We start from the raw sequence: 22,993 nt of genomic DNA on the forward strand, positions 1-22,993 counted from the left end.
CAACAAAGATTTTTAGGGGACTGGAGACTAAAACATATGAAGAATGGTTGCAGGAACTGGATATGTCTAGTTTAATGAAAAGAAGGGCTAGGGGAGACATGATAGCAGTGTTCCAATATCTCATGGGTTGCCACAAAGAAGAGGGAGTCAAACTATTCTGCAAGGCATTTGAGGGTAGAACAAGAAGCAATGGGTGGAAACTAATCAAGGAGAGAAGCAACTTAGAACTGAGGAGAAATTTCCTGACAGTTAGAACAGTTAATCAGTGGAACAGCTTGCCTCTAGAGGTTGTGAATGCCCCAACATTGGAAGTCTTTAAGAAGATGTTGGATAGCCATTTGTCTGAAATGGTATAAGGTTTCCTGCCTAGGCAGGGGGTTGGACTAGAAGACCTCCAAGGTCCCTTCCAACTCTGCTATTGTATTGTATTGTATTGTAAAGGTATTAGTTTTTAATAGGACATAAAACACATTCTCATCTGATTTTTCCTCTTTAAAAAAGATAGGTGAAAGTGATATATTAGTTCTAAGAGACTCCTAGCATTGTTTTAAAGGGATGGCTTTAACTATTGGTTCAGTTATATTACTTTATTAAACATGTAAAAAGTGCCTCTGAGGGGGAGATGGACAGTTTTAAAATGTGACAAATAAATAAATAAAATATTTTAATTGCATTAAATGTCACCAGACTAGATGCAGAAGAAAATTTTGGCATATTAGTATCTCATATACACATACTCCATTTGTCAAAGCCTTTTTTCAAAATCCAAATTACTGATAATTTACAGGTAATCTTACATGTTTTGATAGCAATTGGGACTGCTATTGCTAAGCAATGCAATCATAAGATTCAATATCTTGTGACTACATTGCTTAGTGATGACAATCCTGGCAGTCCTGGTTGCTGTTGTAACCCTAAATTGTGTGAGTCAGTAATCAGGAACCAGTGGGAGTCTCAGGGAAACAGCATGTTATGCGCCACACACAAACTGGGTCAGAAGGGTGTTGCAGTGCTAGGCAAGTACAGAGCGGCCAGGTAATGGAAGATGCAGTGGGAGTACAGGGAGGCTGGGGGCCCTTACCAGAGTGACTGATAACTTTTCCTGCTGGTTTCCCCATTGACTGTGGTTGCGGAAAACTAGCAGGGAAGGGAGCAAATAATGATCATGAGGTAATGCAACCATCATAAGTACAAGCCAGTTGCCAAGTACTTGAATTGAGATCATGTAACTGCAGGATTGGTACAATGACCAGAACTTTGAAGACCAGTCATCAGGACCACTTTTTTTAGTGTCATCACAGCTTTAAACGGTCACTGAATGAGTGGTAAACAAGGAGTACCCTATATGCCCTTATTCAAAGACATAACTTTCCAGCACAATTTCTGTTTTTACTTTTCAATAAATAGATTAACTTTTTCAATAAATATATTAGGCTCTGAATATATATGGTTATTAAAGGCAGCAAGAGAATCCTCCTGAAGAAGTTCCCACTTTCCTTTGCTTGTATTTTGGATGCAAGAGAGTTGCCTTCAGCCTTCAATCTTTCCCCTGTGTAGCCAGACAGTCCATTTACCCTTGAAAACTCTTTTTACTCCATATACTTGTGTTATATGGTTACTCATCTCTTCTAACCTAGCACTTATGCTCCTGTCTTCCTACAACTGGTTTATAGAACTCCATCTGGGTTGTTGCATGCAGTGAATTTGCTTCGGTTGCTTCTTTGCAGACTCTCTGGTCAGGTTCCCACCAATCCCTTGGCTCTGTCTCAGTTAGCACTGCCCACTGAAGGGTGGCTCCAAAGGTTGCCATGTCCTCCTAAGATTGGTGCTGAGTTGTTTGCTTTGGACTTTTCTTGTTTTGCTACAGTCTTACTGGCTCAACTTCTTTTTCACCACATCTATACATGCTCTGGGTTTCTTATCTGTTTAACTCTCCAATGAAACAGAAGATGGAGCTGATTTAAATCTCTTTTTCACACAGTGTTGAAACTCTAGATCTTAAGAGGGAAGGAGAAATGTAGCTTGTTTGTGGCAGTAAGTTTATCCTTTCACAGTGGGCTAATCATGCACTACCATCATTCCCTATGAACTGTGATCCTGATGCAGCTGCTGTTTTGATGCATCTATGGAGTAGAGTCATAAATCCACATAGGTAGAGTACATTAAGATGATCTAACTTCTTAATGCCTATTATTTGAATAATAAAAAATATAATAAACAAAAATAAACTTACCTGGATTGCTTACTTCTTTCTGTCTTTGTTTTTTCATTCTTAATAGAATACTATCACTGATATATGTGTGGTCCATGTCCAGGGGCTCTGATCCAATTCTTGTTTGAGTTTCTTCCTTTTAATTAACAAAATTAAAGATAACTATGATAGACAAAATTAAAATAGCACTCCTAAAATTCAATTATATTTTTTATAAATTTTCAGTAAATCTAAATCCACATTTTAAAAACAAACATTATACTTATCTTTTTAGATTCTAGAAGAATCTCAAATATTTTGGAGGTACATTATACAAAGCAGCTGCACAATGTGTACATTCTGATCAAAACCTCAACAATATTTATGTTTTCCAAATCTTGGCAATTCATAGTTTTTCATATTTTAAACAAGTATAAGCATGATTTGGCGTTTCTAACAGATAAACTTCATTGAACACTTAAATGAAGAGAATTATGTCAATTTTAGAATAGAATAACAGAGTTGGAAGGGACCTTGGAGGTCTTCTAGTCCAACCTCCTGCCTAGGCAGGAAACCCTACACCGCTTCAGACAAATGGTTATACAACATCTTCTTAAAAACCTCCAATGTTGGAGCAGTCACAACTTCTGGAGGCAAGCTGTTCCACTGATTAACTGTTCTAAGTGTCAGGAAATGTCTCCTCAGTTCTAAGTTGCTTCTCTCCTTGATTAGTTTCCACCTATTGCTTCTTGTTCTACCCTCAGGTGCCTTGGAGAATAGTTTGACTCCCTCTTCTTTGTGGCAAGCCCTGAGATATTGGAACACTGCTATCATGTCACCCCTAGTCCTTCTTTTCATTAAACTAGACATACTCAGTTCCTGCAATCGTTCTTCATATGTTTTAGCCTCCAGTTCCCTAATCATCTTTGTTGCTCTTCTCTGCACTCTTTCTAGAGTCTCCACATCTTTTTTACATCGTGGTGACCAAAACTGAATGCAGTATTTCAAGTGTGGCCTTACCAAGGCATTATAAAGTGGTATTAATACTTCAAGTGATCTTGATTCTATCCCTCTGTTTTATGCAGCCTAGTACTGTGTTGGCTTTTTTGGCAGCTGCTGCACACTACTAATTTTGTTTAGAATTGATATAGGAATGAAATTATATTTTCATGGTGTTTCAAAAAAACAGAAAAAGAAAGCAGTAATATTGCCCTACCAAATACTTCAGGCAATTTCATTATACAAAATATAGTTTAAGTTAAATTTTGAACTTCTCTACATTAGACATATGTCTTAAATATTTATCCATAATTATACTGTGTACATATGTACAATCAGTTTGTACCTATCTGCAATTGTTTGAACAACATTCTGAAGTTATCTCTTCTCACTTAAAAAGCCAAAGTACTTTTAACTTGAATGTAATCCTCCAAGAGTCTAATTAGAATTGTATATATATAGGTGATCTATAGAAGTAAGATAGATATGCAAAAGTTTGCTGCCAAAAACCTTCTTGGATATAGTATTACTTTAATTTTTTAAAAGTTAAAGATGACATTATTAGTGGTATGTCAGAATGAAGATATTCTTCATACAATTCTCTAAAACCAGGAGTTTTAACATTCAGTCTTTTACAGATATCCTTTACAAATTAACAGAGTTGGAAGGGACCTTGTAGGTCATCTAGTCCAATCCCTCACCCATCACAAGCAGATTATAAATGAAAATTCATAAGAAATTTTTTTTAAAGTATAAATGTTTCTAAACATATATTTACAAAGCTTTTCACATTTTTAATGGATTATAATGTCCAAAGTGGTAAATGAGGAAGTCAAAAAGAAGAAAACAATACTGTTGGTGAGAACAGAGAAGATATATTAAAGGAACCTTTTTGAATGAGAAGTTTGAATAACATTTTCTTGGTCGATAATCATCAAGTAATCCTTGGCTTATGACTATAACCCAGAATTACAATTGTAAGTCATGCTGGTAGTTAAGTGAGTCATCATGTGACTGACCTAACCTCGCAGGTTTTTTTTGTAATAGTTATGAATTGAATTGAATTGAATTTATTTAGCTTGTATACCGCCCACTCTCGGAAGACTCAGGGCAACTTACAAATAAGAAGGGAAGGGGAATACAAGAAATAAAAAACAACAATTAAAAAAATTCAACAACATTCATAATTTAGGATGGGGCTGGATAATTCAACAGCCCCAGGCCTGCCGGAACAGCCAGGTCTTGGTCACTTTGCGGAAGGGTAGTAAGGGTCCGGGTCTCAACGGGGAGATCGTTCCATAGGGCCGGAACAGCTACAGAGAAGGCCCTCCCCCAGGGGGTCGCCAGCCGACATTGGCCGGCAGATGGAATCCGGAGGAGGCCTAGTCTGTGCGATCTAATAGGTCTCTGGGAGGTGATTGGCAGGAGGCGGTCTCTCAGGTAGCCAGGTCCGATACCATGTAGGGCTTTAAGCATTTGTCTAGCAAAAAATAACCTAAATCAGTTCACAGGACCACAGAATACCACAAACATGTAACGTCATGTACCAGTTGTGCCCTTTCCTGGATTGTAAGCCCCTGCGCACAGACCCTCATGGTCATCTCCCAGTTGAATTACTGCAACATGCTTTACATGGGGTTAACCTTGAGGAGCATTTGGAAACCATACCAATACAGAATGCAGCAGTACGGACAGTTCTAGAGGCCTCTTGGGTGGCTCATGTGACACCAGTACGTGAGCTGCATTGGGTCCCAGTTTGCTTCTGGGTCCAATTCAAGCTGTTGGCAATCATCTTAAAAGCCCTTTATGGCATGGGTCCAGGGTACCTGAGCAGTGGTGAAATTCAAATATTTGTTCTACCGGTCCTGCGGGAGTGGCTGGTTGTGGCAGGGGAAGGATATTGCAAAATCCCCATTCCCTCCCCACTCCTGGGGGAAGGATACTGCAAAATCCTCATTCCCTCCCCACTCCAGGGGAAGAATAATGCAAAATTCCCATTCCCTCCACATTCCTAGGGGAAGGATATTGCAAAAACTCCATTCCCACCCCACATTGAGGCCAGCCACAGATGGTATTTGCTAGTTTTCCAAACTACTCAAAAGTTCTGCTACCGGTTCTCCAGAACCTGTCAGAACCTGCTGAATTAGGCTCCTCTACCTGTGGAACCATCTTACCCTGGTGGGACTAACCTGCCCCACTTGTTCAGCAGAAAGAAATGCAGATCTCATTGGCCAAAAAAGTTCAGTTGGAAAAGAGCCTTTTCTGGTATTCTCTCATCACAAGTGAGATCTGCCCCCACACTTCTGTTCTGACCTAGTGCCCAAACACGACAAACCACTCTTTGGTTGTCTTGTTGCTGATCCTGACTCCCATGCCTCCTCTTCATCTGATTCGGCTGCTGGAGGGGCTGGCGGCTGACAGGCCACAACAACCCCCTGCCTTCCAGAAGAGTTTAAAATCTTGGCTCTGCCACTTGGCTGAGGGTGGCTGACCAGATAGATAAGGTTCTCATCTCCAGGCTCAACTTGATTCTTAACTTTTAATCTTTTATTCTATATTTAATTTTTTTTAGCACTTTTTAACTTTGCTATTGTAAGCCGCCCAGAGTCACTGTATTAGTGAGATGGGTGGCAAAGAATTTAATAAACAAAGAAATAAATGTGGGCCAGTTACTGGGAGCCCAAAGTGCACTCTAATGACTACAGGGGGAGCGTGGGCTATTGGAACTTTGAATCGGGCCATGTCCCTTTTGGAAGGTCCATTGTAACTTTGAATGATCATTAAGTGAGGATTACCTATACATGTTTAGAGATTTTAGTAACATGAAGTAGTTTCTCTGCTATTGTCTAAAGAACACTGTTTCACTGTAAAGTTATGTTTAGCGATTAGCTGTAACACTTTGCATTATCAATAATGTATATCATTTTTTATTTAACCTAACTTTTACTTTCAAGAAAAAAATATTTTGTTTTATTTAATTCTTAATAGATCAAGAATCTAATTTATTCAGGTGAGTTCAATGAACAAAACTGTAAAATTCCTTACTTTTGTGTCAATCAGAGTAATGTCCATTTTGTATTGAGAAAGGTCAGCTCCTGGATCTATACTCCACTGCACATTTTCCAAAGATGTTTTATCTGGAAAAGAAAACAGAAGTTTTAAGTGTAATGACTGTATAGTAACAAAATTCCATACTTACAGTAATCCAATATAAAATACAAATTGTAGCCTGTATAATTACAGACTTCAAGCGTCATAAACACAAAAAGCTATAAGAGTAGTAGTAAATTAAAAGAAGATCCTAGAAACAAAGATAGCATGGAAAGATCTGTAGCTGGAAGAATGTTTTGGTTATGATAATAACAGCAATAATACTAGAGGAGTGTATTACTTTACAATACCAGAGAGAGTAATGCTAGAGAGCCAGTTTGGTGTAGTGGTTAAGGAATCAGGCTATAAACTGGGAGATCTAGTCCCGCCTTGGACATGAAGTCAGGTGGGCGAGTTTCTCTTAGCCCTAGGAAGGAGCAATGGCAAACCATTTCTAAAAAACCTTGCCAAGAACCTGCAGGAACCTGCCCGGGCAGTCTCAATCAGAACATAATTGAACAGAAGAAGAAAGAAACAAGCAAAGGAGTTAGATTCAAAACCTAAGATAGTCCTATTCATTTATAAATTTATGAGTAAAAAGATACCTTGCTCAAATTGTGTGATTTTTGTCACCTTGCGAGGATTTGGCTGAAGTACCGATGCTGGCTCACCTATTCCATGTCCCGATCTTATTCTCTTGCGTATTAGTTCATGATCACCAGCAGCCTCCTACCAAAACAATTGAGAATAAACAACATCCTAATTTTTAGTATAGAATTACTATCTGCCTATGCATATTTTCAGTTGCATTTATCTTCTGATTATCAAAGCTATATGCAGAAACAAAAGTAATCTCCTATTTACCTTGCAAAATCTATACAGGAAGAAATTAATCCAGTTTCTCAAAAAACTCAGAGTTCAAATAATGGTGCATTATAAAATAAATGCCTTAATCACATACTTACTTCTATACTGTCATCATTTTGCAAAGATGGATTAGACAAATTAGCAATTTCTTCTTTTACTTCATGCTCTTTCACTGGGGACATTTTGGTAAGAGATTTTAGGATTGCTTCTTGTATGCAGGGATGCTCCTGTGAATCTTTGTTCATTACAGAATTACTAGTGGTGATTTTAGATGAAGAATCTTTCACTAGAGGCTGAAAAACATCATGGAGAGTTGCCTGCTTCATTTTTATCTTGGAACTCTCTGCAATTATTTTTTCACAGGGAAAATCAGAGAAGCGATCGGACAGATCCAAAGGTTTATCAGTTGTGTTATCTCTGGCAATAGGAAGAACATCTGCAGGGGACGGAAAAGCATTTTCTTTTTCACAGCGGATTACATGGTTGCTCTTGTCATCATTTTTTTTCCTTTTAGAACATCTGTTCCCTAACCGTTTCTGTGATACAAGAAGGAAGCCACCTTTGATGATGTCACTTTTATCCAGATGTGTATTGGTTACACATGTTATGGCTTCCTCTGAATTCTGTTTCAAAGCCACTTGCCTACCAACTGGGGCTTGACTGAGAACTGTTGCTATTTCAGTCCCATGGCTCATAAAATGAATGTCTTCAGATTTTGATCTCACTTTCTCAGATCTTGAAAGGGAAGAACTGTTGATGGAGCTGCTTTGATTTGATTTTTTCTCGGCTGCTAAAACAGATGGGGAGAAAACTAAGCTACTTTTAATATTGGCAGATGCCCCAAAAACAGGAGAAGGTATCTTGGAATCCCACGTAGTTGGAGAAATATCCTCAGATCGGTCAGAAAATCTGAAGAGAATTAAATTTTATAAATAAATAAGTTTAAAGAAAATTACAAAACAACTCTCTGCAAGTACTTTTAATGATTTTGATATATATATTATTTATATCATGTTCCCACAAGTAATATTTAGGCTAATTAAATTTTAAAAAGTTAAAATCTTTAAAATGTATGAACATTTATGAGTAAGAATTAAAAGGATTAAAATTAATAATACAACAGGTTCATAAGTTGAGCAGCAGACTCAGGTACTTAGGGAATCATGAAAAAGCTGTTAAACCAGGTATTATCTTTGAGAACAATATGTTCCTAGTAGTTATCCACTTATCACACATAATAGGCTAAAGTATTTATAGGAATATTTCCAAATATAACCCTAAAGTATTAATAAATATGTGGGAGAATATGAGTTTTCCATTCCTTAAAAAAAAAAGACTTACTCTAAATTGTCAGTATTACTTTTAAAACACCCTTGAGCCAATTGTTTTCTTGTAACTTCAAGTGATTTGCTGCGAGGTTCCTATGGAATAAAAATATATGATTTCAGAACTAATTCCAATATTGCACAATATAATTTTCTAATGCACCTCAATTATATTTATTCACAGTGAACGAAGAATATTATTATTAATTGACAATCTTAAGACCAAACCAACAAACTGGTTGAGGCAAACATCCCAGAAACAGTGTACCATATCAGATATACATGTATAGAGTTCTTATTTAAAAAATTAAAAAAATTAATTCTCAGTGAGCTTTGTGGGATGGAAAAGGGGACACAAAGTACATATAGAACCTTGAATACTGAAAGTGAACAAACTGTTCCTTGACTTCCAAAGCAAGTATTTCGTAGTCCTCAACTTATGACCAAAATTTCCATTGCTAAGCAAGACAGTTAAGTAAATTTTGCCCCATTTTACAATCTTTATTGCCCATCTTAAGTGAATCACTGCAGTTGTTAAGTAAAACAGTTGTTAAGTGAATCTGGCTTCTCCATTGGCTTTACTTTCTGAAGGTCGCAAAAGATGATCACATGACCCCAGGATACTGCAACTATCATAAATATATGCCAGTGTCCAAATTTTGATCATGTGACCACCTGGATGCTGCAATAGTTGTATGAAAAATTGTCATAAGTCACTTTTTTTCCAGTGCCATTCTAACTTTGATCAGTAACTAAACAAATGGTTGTAAATTGAGGATTATGTTTACTTGGTTTTTAAATATGTATTTATATCATAATTTTCAAATGCAAATAAATATATTCTTGTGTTACTAAGGATAAATGAAACTTTCATTGAGTAGTACTTTTGAATATTGGCCTGTCTGCCTCTGTGAATTGCCCTGCATAGAGTTAAAATATATTTCAAGAACTGGTTCAGTTTTTAGTCATATATTTTGAAAATAATGTAGAAAAAAATACTTGTGACTAGAGGAACGTAGCAAAAAATGATGAGAGATTAAACATCAAATCCTACAGAGAAATGTGAGAAACTAAATATATTCACATTGACCTATAAACCATGGATTATTTTCTAGTATGGGGTTTTTATGTCAAATTAAATAAAAATAAATGAGCCATATCATGGCTTAGTATAATGTGGAAACAGTTAAGAGACCAATATAATAATTCAATTTTTTTTAATTACGAATGAAATAGAAAACAACCAGTCTGTGTAAATAAGCCACCAATAGTGCTTAATGCTACCTGTATTAAAAATATACCTTCTCAAACCTCTCAAAGAGCACAGGACTTTTTATACCATGTTCATGTTTATTAAAAAATGGATTAATTTCCAAAACTATAACTAAAACAATGAATAGTTATATTTATTCAGCAAAGAAATGCATATAGCAGTGCAAAAATATTGGTATCTATTCCTTCATGCTTATTTCTAGTAATTTGCTTTCTAGCAAATTGAGGGGAAACATTCCTGTAATTGTCTTTGAAAAATTTATGCAGACGCAGGAATGATGTAAACATTTCATTTGGCTTAATTAAAATTTAGAGCTAGACTTCAATTTTTAGAATTTACCTTCTTTATTTAGCTTTTTGGGAAAAGATCAAAAGAATCCAATATAAATCACATGTGCATGATCTCTTTATGTACTGTGCTTAACAGCTGGCGGTATGTTTTGTAAGTCATTAGATGAAATAAAGAAAAGGAACAAACTCTTGTCTATGAAGATATATGACAGATCTTAAAATTAGTACTTACATGTTCATCACATTCAAGTGTTTCTGCAACAATTGCCTTCAAATTAAAATGCACTGAATTGGGACAGTCTTCTTTTACTTCATTGCCTGTACCAATGGAAAAGGAAATCAGCAAAAATACACAAGATAAATACTTTCCCATTCTTGGTAATGGTCTTTTCAATCTTTTCTTTACTGAATTAAGACTTAGGTTTTGCATCTCCTATCTAAAGAAGAAAAAAAATATGCTGGTTAGATTGGTACAATCTTATGCCAAGTCATTTACAAGTTATTGGACACTTGCTTTCATTAGACATACAAAACTAGTTGTCATACAGTAAACAGGAAGCTACTGTTTTTTGCTGTTCATTAGGTCAAGATTTTTTCTCTATTTTGATTGGTTTCATCATCTACTGTACAGTGGTATAGTCTCAATATTGAAAATCAATATGTTAATATTGAAAGCCAATGTATTGTCTTATCAATACTGTCAACAAACACATTTTTTCCAAATGTTTGGTAGTCCATATTTAGGTTATATATTTATAGGTTAAAATATTTTTTAAAATATTATGTGTATTGGTGAAACCAAGAGAAAATGAGAAATAAGTAATAGTTCTGAATCAAAGAGGTTTTATTCTAGAAATGGAATTGAATATATTAATAGATGCATGGAAGTACAGATGTAGTGTGGAATTGAATGTATATGTACAGACATGAGTACATTAATTAGGAATGAAAAATACTATGTATTTTTAACATGTAAGGCACAGAATGTTATAAAAAAGATTAGTAAGGATAAGTATGAAAGTACTAATTTGTAGATTGATGATGATAATTGGTTTGAATGGTGAAACGAATGGAATGAAAGGAGTAGGTATGACTTTTGACAAAAACTGTGCAAATTCTGATTATATGTCATCCACTAAGAAAATTATGTTAGGAGCCATAAATAAATGATAGGAATGAGTCAAGAGAGTACAAAAAAATGATTCAATTTTTCAGAGCTCCAGAAATGAATGAAAATTGGGATTGTTGTGATATACCTATGTAGAAGGTGTTATTTCAAATATGTCATATAAGCTTATTTATGAGCACATATGGCAAAGGAAGGGATTTAAATCTAAAAGCATGATTGATTTAATTGTTTTTGATGAAATGCTGAGAAAATTAGTGAAGGATATACAAAGATGAGAAATTCTGAATATGAGATAGACTATTTCTTAGTAGTGTTAAATGTAAGCTGGGGAAAGTGGGCATGAAAGGAACAAAACAATGTTATAGTGAACTAGATTAAGCTATATTTCCTTTCTTTTTCTTTAACCTCACAGCTTTAGTTCCTTTTAATTTATTTTCTGCCCTTTGAATAACTTACTATTAAAGGGAACAGCAGAGAGGGGGGGGAGGGAGGGAGGGAGGGAGGGAGGAGAGAGAGAGAGAGAGAGAGAGAGAGAGAGAGAGAGAGAGAGAGAGATCCTATGTATTGCAGAAATAGTTCCTTTAATACATAGATATTAAAAAGAATAAATTAAAAGAATTGTTATTGGAATTCTTGCCAATTTATGTTTTTCAGTGCTGCTTGAAAAGTGAAGAATCCGAAAAGCATAAAAGAGCTTTATAACAATGCCATCACTCTTGTTGCTAAGCAAAAATAACCAAGCTGACCTTAAGTGACTGACAAAAGAAATCAGTATTTATTAAAGCTACCTCCTGTTTTTCAGCCAAGCTGGTTTCTAAAGCACTAAAATCAAAGAACTAAAATAAATGTACAAGCAGTAAATAATAGAAAAACACAGATTAAAAGGAGGCAGGGAGAAAATATTCAGGCTTTTGATCCCTGCATGTTGTTTTGGTGATGCACTTTCTTGCTGAGGTTCTTTATTGCTTCTTGAAGCCTGGTAGGATAGCTTGAAGAACATTATTTTTAAATAATTCATTGCACATATAAAACACTTGTCTGAGTAGTTCTAATTTGGCCTCGTCATCAAGATTATGTTTACCACAACTTCTGTTACAAACTTCCAACTTAACCAAAAATGTGTAACCTTATAACATATCTAGATCAAATTTTCTGAGTGTCAAAAAAACAGAACCTACTGAATACTATTATTCTATATACTATAAAACTTTTTCTATGACAATATACACAGAAACTGAAATTTTAAATTTTAACTTACATTTCTTAACCAAAAATCAATTACACTAAAATAGTATTGGCTGGATTTATCAACATTAAATCATGTGCATATTAAATTTCTGTGGCAGAATTTTCTAACTTAGCAACCCCCCAGATATAATAGTGTGTCATAAATTTTCAGCAACATAGTTTTTCTGGCTGCAAATTATAGTAATTACATTCCAGCAAAAGCTGAAGCATCAGTTTGGTCAGGGCTACTGTACACCTTAGTTATTTTTGCAAAGCCACGTGGCTCTGTAGAGAATTAAATATACCCAGTATATTAATGCATTTCTAACCCATTTGCTTTGAATCATCTGCTTGATTTTAATTTGTTGATAAAAATCTTAAAAGCTGTATCAGAAAATAAAGGATTCCAATATTATGCAGCTGAATGCTCAAGCTTGACAAGCTTGTAGCAGATAAAAAGCTAAGCTAAGAATAATTAACTTACATCAAGATATAATTAGTAATTAGTAATTTAATAGATTTGTATGCCGCCCAATCCCAATATAATTGCTTTACTGTTCCATCTGTTTCTTCAAAAATATTTCGGAATGAACTATTTGAACATCTGCTTCTTTCCTAACCAAAATTTTCTATAGGAGATATCTTTAAAACAATTTTTTTATTTGTTATTAAACAATAGTGTTGATATTTATTGTTATTAAATATTAAATAATGCTAAAAGTGGTGATATTTACTTGAATCTGGGGACAACTGTGGATCACATGTATCAGCCACCAATATTTCTTCTTCAGACCAAGCAGGCTTTTGAGTGGAAGACAATGTAATATTTCCAAGTTCTAGAAAAAAATATAAAATTTATATTTAAATATTTATAGAAAACATTTTTTTAAAAAAATCTGATGCATTTAGATCCCAAATGGCTTTGGTTTCTGGTTAACTGTCTTGCCTTCCTTCTTGACATATTTTGTTTTCTTTTGATTTCTATCTATAAGCTAACCCAGAGCTGTTATGAAGTTAGGTAGCCTTAATGTTGACATAGTAAACCGATAAATAAGAGCTGAGTGGACCTGGATGCACAAATCTATATTCTCTGACAGAATTTGAGTATGGTAATTTCTGTATGTACATGAGTCAGCAAAACAGCTGATTAAGAACTACATTTATTTATTCAAATTTCAATAAAGTACAAATTCAGTATGTACTTTAAACAATTTACATTATGCTTAAATAATAGAACAACGCCCAGCCTACCTTGACAAAATCCCCCCCAAAAGATTTTTGTATTAATTACTGAAAATTCTATGCAACAATCTGAACACCTGTGGATTTCCATTAAAGTGATTCACTTTTTCTTGATTGGCTTTTAGATGTCAGAGTTAAGTGGCTGTATATTTTAATTAGTTTCCATATTTTGATTAGCCATTAAACTATATTGTAAAAAAAGGCATTTCTGTCCAGAATACTACAGGAAAATGCATTTATTTAGAAGTACCGTATTTTTCGGAGTATAAGACGCACCTTTTTACCTCAAAAAAAGAGGCTGAAAATCTGGGTGCGTCTTAAACATGAATACAGCATTTTTTGCCTCCTGAAGCCCCGTCCCTTCACCAAAATGGCCGTGCATACCCTTATGGAGGCTTTCAGGGAGCTCCTGGGGGCTGGGGTGGGCAGAAATGAACAAAAAAGGGGCAGTTTGTTGCCCCCCAGCCCCCAGCAGCACTCTATAAGCTTCCATAAGGCTATGCATGTAATTTGTTTGAAGAAAAACGGGCGCATTTTTGCAAAAAATGGGCCATTTTTGCTCATTTCTGACCCTCCGGGGCACTCTGCAAGCCACCCCCAAGGCTATTCATGCCTTTTTTTGGAAAAAGGCCTGAATACCTACCTACCTACCTATGTAATACCTACCCACCTACTCTCTCTCTCCCTACCTATCTACTGTATTTCTCTCTCCCCCCCCGCTTTATCTACCTACCTACCTACCTAACTACTCCCTTTCCCTACCTATCTACTGTATTTCTCTCTCTCTATTTCTCTCTCTACCCTTCTACCTACCTACCAACCTACCTATTCTCTTTCTCCCCCTATCTACTGTATTTCTCTCTCTCTCTCTTTCTATTTCTCTCTCTCTATCCACCTACCTCCCTACACTCTCTCTATTTCTCTCTCTATCCCTTTATCTACCTACCTTCTCTCTCTCCCTACCTACCTACTGTATTTCTCTCTCTTTCTCTCCCTGTCTATCCCTCTATCTACCTACCTACTTTTTTTAAAAAATCTGCCTCTTCAAAACCTAGGTGCGTCTTATACTCCAGTGCATCTTATACTCCGAAAAATATGGTACCTAAAGTATTGAAGCCTAAAAATTGGAGAACATTTAAGATTGAGGACCTGGGTATTGAACACAAGTTACTGACCAAAGAACAACTTGTTTGCTAGTCTAAATTAAGCAGATATGTACAGTGATATATAATGAAATGTAATATATAATATAGTATTTATATTTATAATATAAATATATAATAAACTAGATAAAATATTTTGTTTTTGCCAATGGCTAACCAGAGTCTTTCAAGAACAGAAGTTATAAAAACCTTAGACCATAGGATAGGTTTGCTTTCTTATAGGTCTTACCATTATTGAATGGTTTTAAAATAAAACCACACCTGAATTTAAACTATTTCAAAACCACTATATATTTAAAAAACAAAATTATAAACAAGCACATTTGAAACTAAAATATCAAAAAGAATTCCATGCAGTTTAAAACGCAAAGAGGTGACCTGTAGATAAGAGCGCTAATACTGAATGTATGTGTTCAGGTTATGATTTTCAAATAAATACATAATTATACTTAAGTATTTAAGAAAAATAGTGTTTAAAAATACAATCATTCCAAAAAATTCATCTTGTATTACAACTATGTAATCTATATAGTATGAGAATTGCTTTTATTACTTTCAATTTGTATTTTTATCTTTAGCTATATGAATAATAGCTTGGCTTAAAAGCTTTCACATTATTTATTTATCAAATTTACACACTGCCCATCTTACTATCCATGTCTCTGGGTGCTTTACCGATACAAATAATAAAACCAAATATAATTAAAAACATAATTAATACAGAGTGAAAAATAAAATACGAGTGGAGTTTAAATGTAAGTTAAAAAGTGAGTAAGATTAAAAAAATGAATGGAGTACCAGCTAATCCCAGGATTATGTGCCACTCCTTGAACCCAACACCAGATAGCAGAGCCAGATCTTCACACTCTTTTGAAAGCATAAAAAAGTAGAGGACAACCTCTCCTCTGGGGACATGATATTCCATACTGCAAGGGCAATGACAATGGCAGAGAAGACTCTTTTCCTTGAATCTATCAATCAAAATTCTCTAAATGACAGGGTCCGTAACATACCTTTCCTGCCTGCCAGGGTGGGATGGTGAATGCAATTGGAACAAGATGGTTCCTCAAGTAACTTGGTCCTATGCCATAAAGGGCTTTAAAAGTGATAACCAACATCTTGAATCCAGAAGAACACTGGTACCCAATGTAGTTCACACAGCAGAGCTGTTACATTTGGAGCTGCAGCTTCTGGATACTCTTCAAGAGTAGCCTCATTTGAAGCAAATTGCAATAGTCCATATGGGAGTTGACCAACACATGAGTGATTGAGAAGGGCCTCCCAGTCTAGGAAAGGTTGTAACTGGCACACAACATGAAATTGAGAAAAAGTCCTTTCTAGCCACCACTATCTGCTTCTTGAGTAAATCAAGTAAATATTTAAAACACCCTTTTTCATTAAATAACAGCTATACTTCAGATTAAAATCACAGTTTTAAACAATTCTCTCTGGCCATCTCTGTATCTGTGTGTATGACTAAAAGATTTTAAACAATAGTTTATCACAGTGGTGAAATTCAATTTTTTTTACTACTGGCTCTGTGGGCGTGGCAGGGGAAGGATATTACAAAATCTCCATTCCCACCCCACTCCTGGGGCCAGCAAGATGTACTATTTGCCAGTTCTCCAAACTACTCAAAATCTCCACTACCAGTTCTCCAGAACCTGCTAAATTTCACCCCTGGTTTATCATCTATATTTTCTTTTATTCTAAACTTGGATATCATAAAATTAAAATCCTTCTATTGTCCATAAGGTGGTGGTGTAATGCTTAAAGAAAAAAAGCAGCTAAAATTAAGAACTTATTTTTTTATGCAGCAGAATGTTTTTGAAGATACAATTATATTATTTCACTGAAACAGATGCTTGAACTACCAAATATATCATTTGAATATTGCTTATCTGAACTACTTATATTCAAATGTCTACATTCTGAAGATTTTAGTTTGCTAGTATTGAAAATGAGATTTAAAAATTGACCTGTTTAACAGGCAAAAAAGGAGCACAATTTTTTTTGTTCTGTTACCTTTGAAATGACAACTATTCCCAACTACTTTAGGGGAAGAATTAATTATTAAAAATTATACCATAGATTCTTCCTTTCTTTTCCAAATCTGTGTGCTTTTGTTCTGTGTACCGGACATGCCTATTTTCTCGTTTTCGCCGCATTCGATTAACCATTGAAAGTGACAGTGACTGAACTGGTGAACCTGGAATAACATCTTCCATATATTGCTCTTGCTCCCTAAGAAAACCATAGAAGAACAATATGAATAAAGGTTAAATACATTAACCTCCCCTATTCTGTCATTTTCCTGGAGTGAATCAATTAAAATCTGTTATCAAATAACACTGGATGGTTATTCTGGTATCCTTTTTTAATTTTTTAAATTTTGCTCTTACCTGCACTGGGGGAAGGAGAGTAGTAAAACAGGAGTGAAAGTAAGGAAAGAGATCCTATATCTGGAGAAATTACTGAGAAAGAGGGATGAAAAAGCACTATGAATTTAAAAATAATAATTAGATAGATTTAAAGTCTGTAGTAGCTGAAAATGGTCAGGAAAGGAACTTCAGAAAACAACAGCAATAAAAGTGGAAAAAAGAAATGTTTCATCCTTTCCAGTCTTCAAAACAACAATCTGGAAGATGCATATAGCAACTGATAAAACTTGGAAGAAAATACTGGTTAAAAAAAAGAATGGCAGAAGTATGCATATCAATGATAATTTTAAAGACTGTAAATCATGCAAGTGTTAAAAACTAGAAATGCCAAGAATTCATTTTCCAAACTTAGCTTCTCTACTAAATACAATTTGGTTTTGCTATGACTAGCTCCACTACGTCCCCAATCCATCTGAATAACCTACAGTTTTAAGAGATTGAACTAAATGTAAAGAAATTTTCTCAGCAAGGAGCTAACCTTTGTTTTTATGTATTTATCGCAGAACTCCTATTTGGAAAACAATGGGATCTTTGAACATTTTGAACATGAAATTCAGAGGTGTTTTTACATAAGTGAAACTTTTTTGTTTAGAAAAATGTATGTCTCATGTTGTACTGAGTGGGAGTACTTGCTTCTATTAGTAAAATTATCGCATTTTGGTTATGTCATGAACATCTTTTTTCCAACACACACACAAACACAGAGACAGACAGAGAGAGAGAGAGACAGAGACAGAGACAGAGAGAGAGAGAGAGAGAGAGAGAGAGAGAGAGAGAGAGAGATTATAATTGCCTATACCTTAGCTTGACTAGTAATAACTTCCATCCATGCATTTTTCTTCATATGACATACAAGTTGTCTTTCATTTCTTCTGAGATAATTTTGTCTTTTATAGTTATAAATAAACTTACTCCACTTTTTGCTGCATTTTCTGAAGTTGTTCTAAAATCTTTTTATTTTCATCCTGTAAGTTGTTTCTTTCATTTACTGAAATAAAATGAAAGCATTATAATTTTCTGCTGTGGTTTATCTTTATCCTTTTCACAATCAATATATAATCACTAAGATAACACTAAAATGATTTACATATTAATGTAAATGGAATATTTCATAACATAATTTGTAAATCAATGATATTCATCATAAGGTTTAGCAATATTTTTTTTCTTATTTTACCTTTTCATCACATCAGAATTACCTTAATTATTAAGAATTAGAACTATTGAGAAAGACCGTTGGCTTACCTGAACGGTCGTTCTCAGGGCACTGCGAGGAGAGTCCAAGCGTGGGTTAACACAGCCTATCTGCTCTTGGACTGAGTAATGTTTTTCTTGACCACGCCTCCCTTTGCCTCTCCATGTTGTTTAAAAATGAAAGGACAAATATAAGGTAAGAGTTCACAGTCAATAATACAATCACAGATTGTAAGAACCCCCCCGCCAGGTGGGTTTGGACTCTCCTCGCAGCGCCCTGAGAACGACCGTTCAGGTAAGCCAACAGTATTTCTCCAGTGCGCTGCTTGGAGAGTCCAAGCGTGGGACATGCCCAAGCTATAAAGTCCCAGGGTGGGTGAGAGCCAGAGCCTCCGGAGTTTCAGCAACTCTTTGCAAAATTCTTCTTCCGAAAGAGGCTTCGGCTGAGGCAAAGGTGTCTATTATATAGTTTTTAATAAAGGTGGTGGTGGAAGCCCACATGGCCACCCTGCAAATGTCCAGAATAGATGCCTGGGTCGCCCATGATGCTGACGCTGCTGCGCTCCTAGTAGAGTGTGCGGTGATCCTGCACGGGGCCATCTTGCCCTGATGCTCATACGCAGCTTAATGCAAGCGCGCAGCCAACGACCTACGGTGTGAGATGAGACCTTGCGGCCAAGAGACCCAGGAAGGAAAGAGATGAAGAACGCCTCTGAACGACGGAATTCCTTAGTCCTTTTTACATAAATGCGGACGGCACGCCTCACGTCCAACTTATGCCATTCATGCTCTCTAGGGTGAGAAGGTTTAGGAAAAAAGTTAGGCAATATAATCTCTTGAGATCTATGGAACAGAGAGTTAATTTTAGGGATAAATGAAAGATCAAGTCTCAATATTAGCCTGTCGGGGTGGATCACGCACAAGTTCTCCCTGACTGAGAGAGCCGCCAGTTCGGACACCCTGCGTGCAGAAGTGATAGTCACCAGAAAGGCAGTCTTGATGGTCAGGTGGCATAGACTAGATGTACACAGAGGCTCAAACAGAAGACCCGTCAGAGCCCTTAAGACAAATGGGAAGTCCCAGGACGGGTAACGGTGGACTGTCGGGGGACTGATGTTTGCTGCACCCTTCAGAAGCTCTTAATTTGAGGGTGCTGGCTCAAGAGGACGAGACGAGCCCCTGGCCAGGATAGTTGACAGCGCTGAAACCTGTTGCCTGAGTGTACCGGGCGCCAGACCTTTATCTAGACCCTCCTGCAGGAAGTCCAGGGTCTGAAGGACTGAAGCTGAAAAGTCAACAATGTCTCTAGCCTTGCACCACGCTGAGAAGGCGGCCCAGGTGCATTGTATATTCTGGTAGTGGAAGATCTCCTGGATGTCTGTATTGTTCATATGACCTTGTCAGAGATGTTCTGTTTCCTCAGGAGGTCCCCCTCAAGTGCCAGACAGCTTGTTATAGCCACTGGGGGTCTGGATGACTGATGGCCCCCTGGCTGAGGGAGACTTGATCCTGAGGAATTCGCCACGGTCTCTGAATGGAGAGACTGACAAGGTCTGTGTACCAGGACCTCCTGGGCCAGAATGGTGCCACCAGAAGAACTTCTGCCCGTTCGGTCAGGAGCTTGGCCACTACCTGAGGAATGAGGGGCAGAGGAGGGAGAGGAGTTCCCGGGGCCACTCGCACCTCAGTGCGTTCATCCTTTCCGCCAGCGGCGATTGGTAATGGCTGAAGAATCGTGGCAGTTGTGTGTTGGAATGTGTAGCAAAGAGGTCTACTTGCGGTTTGCCGAATCTCCTCACGATCTGTTGGAACAGGTCCGGGTGTAGGCGCCACTCTGAGCAATCGATGCGCTGTCGGCTCAGCCAGTCTGCCTCCCGGTTGCTTATTTCGGAGATATGATCTGCTCTGAGAGAAGCCAGATGTCGCTCCGCCCACCTGCCCAGAGTCTCTGCCTCGACCATGAGGCCCTTTGAATGGGTACCTCCCTGCCTGTTTATGTGGGCTTTTGTCGCCACATTGTCTGTCATTAACAGTACATGACGTCCCTTTATCAACCCTGCAAATCGGCGAAGCACGAGTCGGGCTGCCCTCAGCTCTAGCCAGTTGATGCTGTGGGCAGCCTCCCTCTGAGACCACTGGCCCTGGGCAAGTTGACCCTGACAGTGGGTGCCCCACCCCAGAAGGCTGGCATCTGTGGTCACAACGGCTCTTTCTGGTTCTTTGAACAGACAGCCTTTCATGACCGCCTTGGACCTCCACTGGGCCAGGGATCGGGTCACCTTCTGCGGGAGGCGTACGCGCCTATGGGAGTTGCTGATTTTCGGTCTCTGCATTGAGAGGAGAAACCATTGCATGCAGACGGGCCCAGGGAACCACCTTCAGACAGAAGATCATGATCCCCAAGAGCTGGGACAGCTGGACGATGGGCACCCTTTCCTCATGCAATCCAGGATGGAATGGAGAGATTGCATCTTGAACCTCTTGTAAGCCAGATGCTGATTCAGGCTTTTGAGGTCCAAGATGGCCCTCCACCCGCCTGAGCTCTTCGGGATCAGGAACAGGATGGAATAGAAGCCCCGCCCTTCCTGGTCCGTTGGAACTGGTTCTATGGCCTCTATTTGAAAAAGATGGAGAATCTCCGCTTGCAGGAGCTCCCTCTTTACTGGGTTTCTGGAAGTGGGGCAACGGATGAACCTCCTCTGAGGGAATGTTAGAAACTCTAGGACTAGGCCCCTCCTGATGGTGTTGAGGACCCATGAGTCTGAGGTGATCTCCTTCCACCTGTTGCCAACCCCCTATGGGAGGCACCCTGTGATGGTCACTTCCTTCTGTGGAATGGACAGGAGTTGTTGTTGCCACTGTTGCCCCTGCGAAATGGCTTCCGAAAGGAAGACTGCTGCTGTCTGCTACGGGACCCGAAGGATGCCCTATCTTGATGCCTATCCCACCCTGCTGGAATGGCCTCTGGTAGGAGGAAGAAGAGGAAGCTGAACCGGCCTCCTGGTTACGGAAAGATTGCTTACGAAAGGAACCAGAACCTTTATGATCGTTCCTTTTCAAGGTGGCCGGGAGAACCTTCCATTTGTCTTTGGTTTCGATGTCCAAGGACTCCCCGAACAACTGCCCTCCCTTGAAGGGGGCAGAAGCCAACTTCCATTTGGCCTTCATCTCGGCTTGCCAGTGCTGTAGCCACAGAAGGCGGTGAGATGTGATATTGGACGCTAGCGCCCTAGAGGCAAACCTCGCTGCATTCAGCGAAGCATCAGCTGAGTATTCAATGGCTGTAATAATCTTGGTGAGCTTGTGACGCCACCTAGACTTACTGGGAGGAGGCTCGGATCTGAGTTGTCTCAGCCAGAATAAGGATGCCCTAGTGAAAAAGGAGGCAAAGGTGGAGGTCTTAATGGCCCAGGCAGACGGCATATGAGTTTTATGACACGCCTTCTCCGACCTCTTGTGTTTGGCCTTCAGACCTTATAGCAGGTCCGTAGGCAGTTTAGAATTGGATGTTAATGACACCACAGGGGCATCTACCTCTGGAAACTTTAAAATGTCCTCCATTTTTTCTTCCACAGAATAAAGGGACTTATCCCTCCCACTAGGGTTGGTCAGGGTACCGGGCTGGACCCATTGACCCTGGACCACATCCATAAAGAGGTCAGGCACAGGAATAAGCTCCTGGACAGGAACCGTTTCCTTAAACAGACCATGCTTATGGTCTTTGGATGCAGCCGAGACCTGATTAGAATAAGATTTGGGGGTGGAGCCTAGCTCAGTTGCCGCCATGGCCTTGTGTAGTATAGACTTGAACAAGGACGGCTTAAAAAGACCAGTGAAGGCAGGTTTGTCAGGGGGCAGATCCTCATCCTCTGAGAGTACATGCCCCTCAGCCCCTTCCCCCTCTGACCCAGATGATGTGGGAGGGGAGACTGTCTCCTTGGAGGTGGAGGCCTTAGCTTGATGCTTGACCTTGGAAGACCTGGATTTCCGGGAGTCTCTCTGCTTAATGCCCTCCACGATGCCTTGGGAGATGGCCAGAGAGATCACCTCCCTCATTTCAGCTGACAATACTGGGCTCTTGCCCTCCCTCAGGCGATGCTTGCTGGTGTGCCCATGGCTCCTAGCCCTGCCTGAATTGGAGTCCCCTCCCTGTGGTAATATGCTCTGGAAGGAGTCACGTTCCTCCCTGATAAAGGAACTGGGTGAATCAGGATAGCCACAGGAAGCCTCTGGTGAGGGATCCCTGGACTCATAATCCTCTACAGAGGGGGACCTACTGCCCCTTAAAGAAGGATCCCCGTGATCTAGGGCAGAAGGTTCCTTGTGGTGGTGTGGGGCTAAAGGCTCTGCCTCCTTATGGGGACGAGGTGTCACTCTGGTCTCCTCAGGTGGCTCTGATGACCCTTGGGGGGACTTTTTACCGGTGCCCTTAATCCCTTTTCGGGCAGGGGATCTATTCTGCTTCGCTTGCTGGAGGGCCCTGCTAGCTCCTCCTGCACTTCCCTACATTCCTCAACCATGCTGCCTTAGCCCAAGGGAAGGTCTGGAATGGCGATGCTGCA

General features: G+C 38.5%; 1 protein-coding gene across 8 annotated transcripts in view; it reads right to left on the reverse strand.

Annotated features, from left to right (window-relative positions):
- Positions 1-22,993, reverse strand: part of RBBP8 (RB binding protein 8, endonuclease) — a 66,841-nt gene that overhangs the window by 15,767 nt on the left and 28,081 nt on the right. For 7 of the 8 annotated variants that reach the window (XM_087707181.1, XM_014054648.2, XM_014054616.2 and 4 more), the window contains 9 exons: positions 18,150-18,225; positions 16,883-17,040; positions 13,126-13,227; positions 10,268-10,353; positions 8,489-8,568; positions 7,246-8,056; positions 6,886-7,009; positions 6,236-6,327; positions 2,234-2,348 (listed from right to left, as the gene is read on the reverse strand). In XM_087707181.1, coding sequence (XP_087563307.1) covers positions 2,234-2,348; positions 6,236-6,327; positions 6,886-7,009; positions 7,246-8,056; positions 8,489-8,568; positions 10,268-10,353; positions 13,126-13,227; positions 16,883-17,040; positions 18,150-18,225 — 1,644 coding nt within the window. The remainder of the gene's footprint in view (positions 1-2,233; positions 2,349-6,235; positions 6,328-6,885; positions 7,010-7,245; positions 8,057-8,488; positions 8,569-10,267; positions 10,354-13,125; positions 13,228-16,882; positions 17,041-18,149; positions 18,226-22,993) is intronic. The other variant, XM_087707183.1, reaches the window with a different exon arrangement.

This window comes from Thamnophis sirtalis, unplaced genomic scaffold (genome assembly GCF_051295495.1).
Source record: "Thamnophis sirtalis isolate CommonGarterSnake01/CBP01778 unplaced genomic scaffold, rThaSir2_p1.2 scaffold_2, whole genome shotgun sequence".
Taxonomy (NCBI): Eukaryota; Metazoa; Chordata; class Lepidosauria; order Squamata; family Natricidae; genus Thamnophis; species Thamnophis sirtalis.